A 2,621-nucleotide genomic window follows, 5' to 3' on the forward strand; every position below is an offset into this window, starting at 1 on the left:
CATGCTGCTGCTGTTGCCACTGCGGCAGTTGCTGCTGCTGCGGCTGCTGCTGCTGCTGCGGCTGCTGCTGTGCTTGAGGAAAGGGTGAAGGCCGCTGCTGCTGCTGCCATGGTTGTTGCTGCTGCTGCCACTGCGGCTGCTGCTGCTGCTGCCACGGTTGCGGCTGCTGCCAGTATGGCTGCTGCTGCGGCCACGGCTGCTGCGGGTATGGAGGAGGCATTTGCGGGTGAGGGGGCGGTGGTTGCTGCTGCTGCTGCTGCTGCAGCGGCTGCTGCGGATGCTGCTGCTGCGGCTGCATAGGGTATGGACTCGGGTAGTACTGTGGCGGTTGCTGCTGTTGGTGCTGCCAGTGCTGCTGCTGCTGCTGCTGCTGCTGCTGCTGGTGGTTTGTTTGTGGCTGTGTAACATATACAAATGAGGGATCGTTGGGGTCTACAAAGGCAGCATTGTGTCCGAGCTGTAGCTGCTGCAGCAGCTGAATATCTGGTTGTTTAGCTTTTGCTGCTGCATGCAAAAGAGGAAAGAAAAGGTTGACGAAGGTGCCGCAGCCACCAGCACGGAACGTAAGAAAGAATGTTGCTGTTGCAGTGAGAGCTGATTCTGCTGCTTCTTTTGGGTGTACAATACCTTCTATATAATTAGCGCCTAATATAGGTTGTTTAAACACAACCTGCTGCAGCAGATTCAGCGGTAATTCACACGAATATACTTCCTGCTGCTGCTGCTGCTGCTGCTGCTGCTGCTGCTGCTGCTGCTGGTGTTGCTGGGGTTTTCCCCCACGCCGCACTATAATTCTCTCGCTGCTGAGGTAACAAATACCACCACTAAACTTCAGCTTCATGCTGGGGCCCCTCAACTCGAAATTCATGTTTTCTCGCCGCAGAAAAAATATCTCTGCGGGGTAAGGCAACGGGAACAGGTCGCCAGAGATACCCTCGGCGAGCACAGGGTTCAGAGCCATCTTTGTTTATTTTATTTTATTTTATTTTATTTTATTTTATTTATTTTATTTGTTTTGGTGTTTTTATTCGTGCGGTCGGGGTTGTGCTGAAGATAATGCTGCAGATGCTGATGATTATTTCACGGTTGCTGCTGATGCTGTCGCTGGAACTGATTTCCTTCTGCTGCTGCTGATGCTGCTGTTGCTGCTGTTGCTGCTGTTGCTGCTGTTCCTGCTGCTGCTGCTGCTGCTGCTGCAGGGCGAGCGAGGAAAGCGTTGGCAGCAGATGCGTTCTCTAGAGCTCTTCCTCCCCTCGCTACACCCCCTGATGTTGCTGCTGCTGCAGCAGCAGCTGCTGCTGCTCCTGCTGCTGTTTGAGCTCCTGCTAACTGGGGCTGCTGCTGCAGCAGCAGCAGCTGCTGCTGCTGCTGTGGCTGCTGGCCACAAGCCCCCGCTTGCAGCAGCAGACTCACCAGGGCACCGGATGTCAGCGGCTGCAGCAGGAACAACAACTGCTGCTGCTGCTGCCGTTGTTGATGCTGTTGCTGCTGTTTCAGTTGATACTGCTGCTGTTATTCTTGCTGCAGTTGCTGCTGCTGTTGCTGCTGCTGTTGCTGCAGCAGGAGCAGCAACGGCAGCGCAGGACGGGCAGCACACCTGCGTGAGGCCGGCTGTTGCTGCTGAGCAGCAGAGGCCCCTATAATATTAAATTCTTTGAATTAAATCAATAAAAAATAATTTAATTTTAATTTTATGATATTTTTATTACATTTATATCCAACACACGGCCCTGGGTACCCGCACCGTCGACCGCGGGGCCCCCCAGCGGTTGCTGCTGAGCCGCGCCGCAGCAGCAGAGAAGAAACAAAAACAGAAAGAAAACAACACCAAAATAATATAATTAATAAAATAATATATTATATTTATTTTATTATTCCCTTTGTCCCTGTCTAACTCTATTTATATTTATTTCTCTCTCTACCCGTTTCTGCTGCACGCAGCGTACTACACAGAGCCAACGAACCACAACACTAGCTCTATATATAGCTCTATCAGCTAGCTAGCTACAGCTAGCTAGCCACAGCTAGCTAGCTAGCTACAGCTAGCTAGCTACAGCTGGCTAGCTACAGCTAGCTACTCTCAGCCTAAGAGCCTACCCTGTATGCTGCACGCTGCAGCAGAGGAAGGAAACTTGAATTTGTGTTTTTGTTTCAAGGCAGACAAAGAAAATAATAAATAAAATAAAAACAAAAAGAATAAAATAAAATAAAATAAAAACAAAATAAACTAACGCCAACAAAAAAGAAGTTTTAGTGGCTGCGGGAGCGCAGGAAGAGAGCTTGCAGCACCTCAGCTGATCCGTCTATTGCAGCGTCTCCACAGACAGCCTGTTGCTGCTGCTGCTGCTGCTGCTGCTGCTGTTGCTGCTGCTGCTGCTGCTGCTGCTGTTGCTGCTGAGGCTCAGCATCCTGAAGCGGTTCAAGGATCCATTCTTCTTCGTCAAGGTGTAGCTCAGCGTCTTCAATTTGCTGCTGCTGCTGCTGCTGCTGCTGCTGCTGCTGCAGCAGAGCCTGATGAAGTGCTGCTGCATGCTTTGGGGTGAGGCTGTGCAGCCTGCATGCAGCCTCAGTGATGACTTTGTCTCTGAATTCGCCGTCAAGACACCCGAGAGCAGCAGCAG

The 2,621-nt window shown here is 51.3% G+C and overlaps 1 protein-coding gene across 1 annotated transcript; it reads right to left on the reverse strand.

The window, feature by feature from the left end:
- Positions 1–2,303: 2,303 nt before the first annotated feature.
- On the reverse strand, positions 2,304–2,531 carry EMH_0089420 (uncharacterized protein; the record flags this gene model as incomplete). Its single annotated transcript, XM_038022965.1, has 1 exon — positions 2,304–2,531. The coding sequence occupies one exon, from the start codon at positions 2,529–2,531 to the stop codon at positions 2,304–2,306; it is 228 nt and encodes a 75-aa protein (XP_037878819.1).
- Positions 2,532–2,621: the final 90 nt, after the last annotated feature.

This window comes from Eimeria mitis, genomic scaffold (assembly GCF_000499745.2).
Source record: "Eimeria mitis Houghton genomic scaffold, Emh_scaff6861, whole genome shotgun sequence".
NCBI lineage: Eukaryota > Apicomplexa > Conoidasida > Eucoccidiorida > Eimeriidae > Eimeria > Eimeria mitis.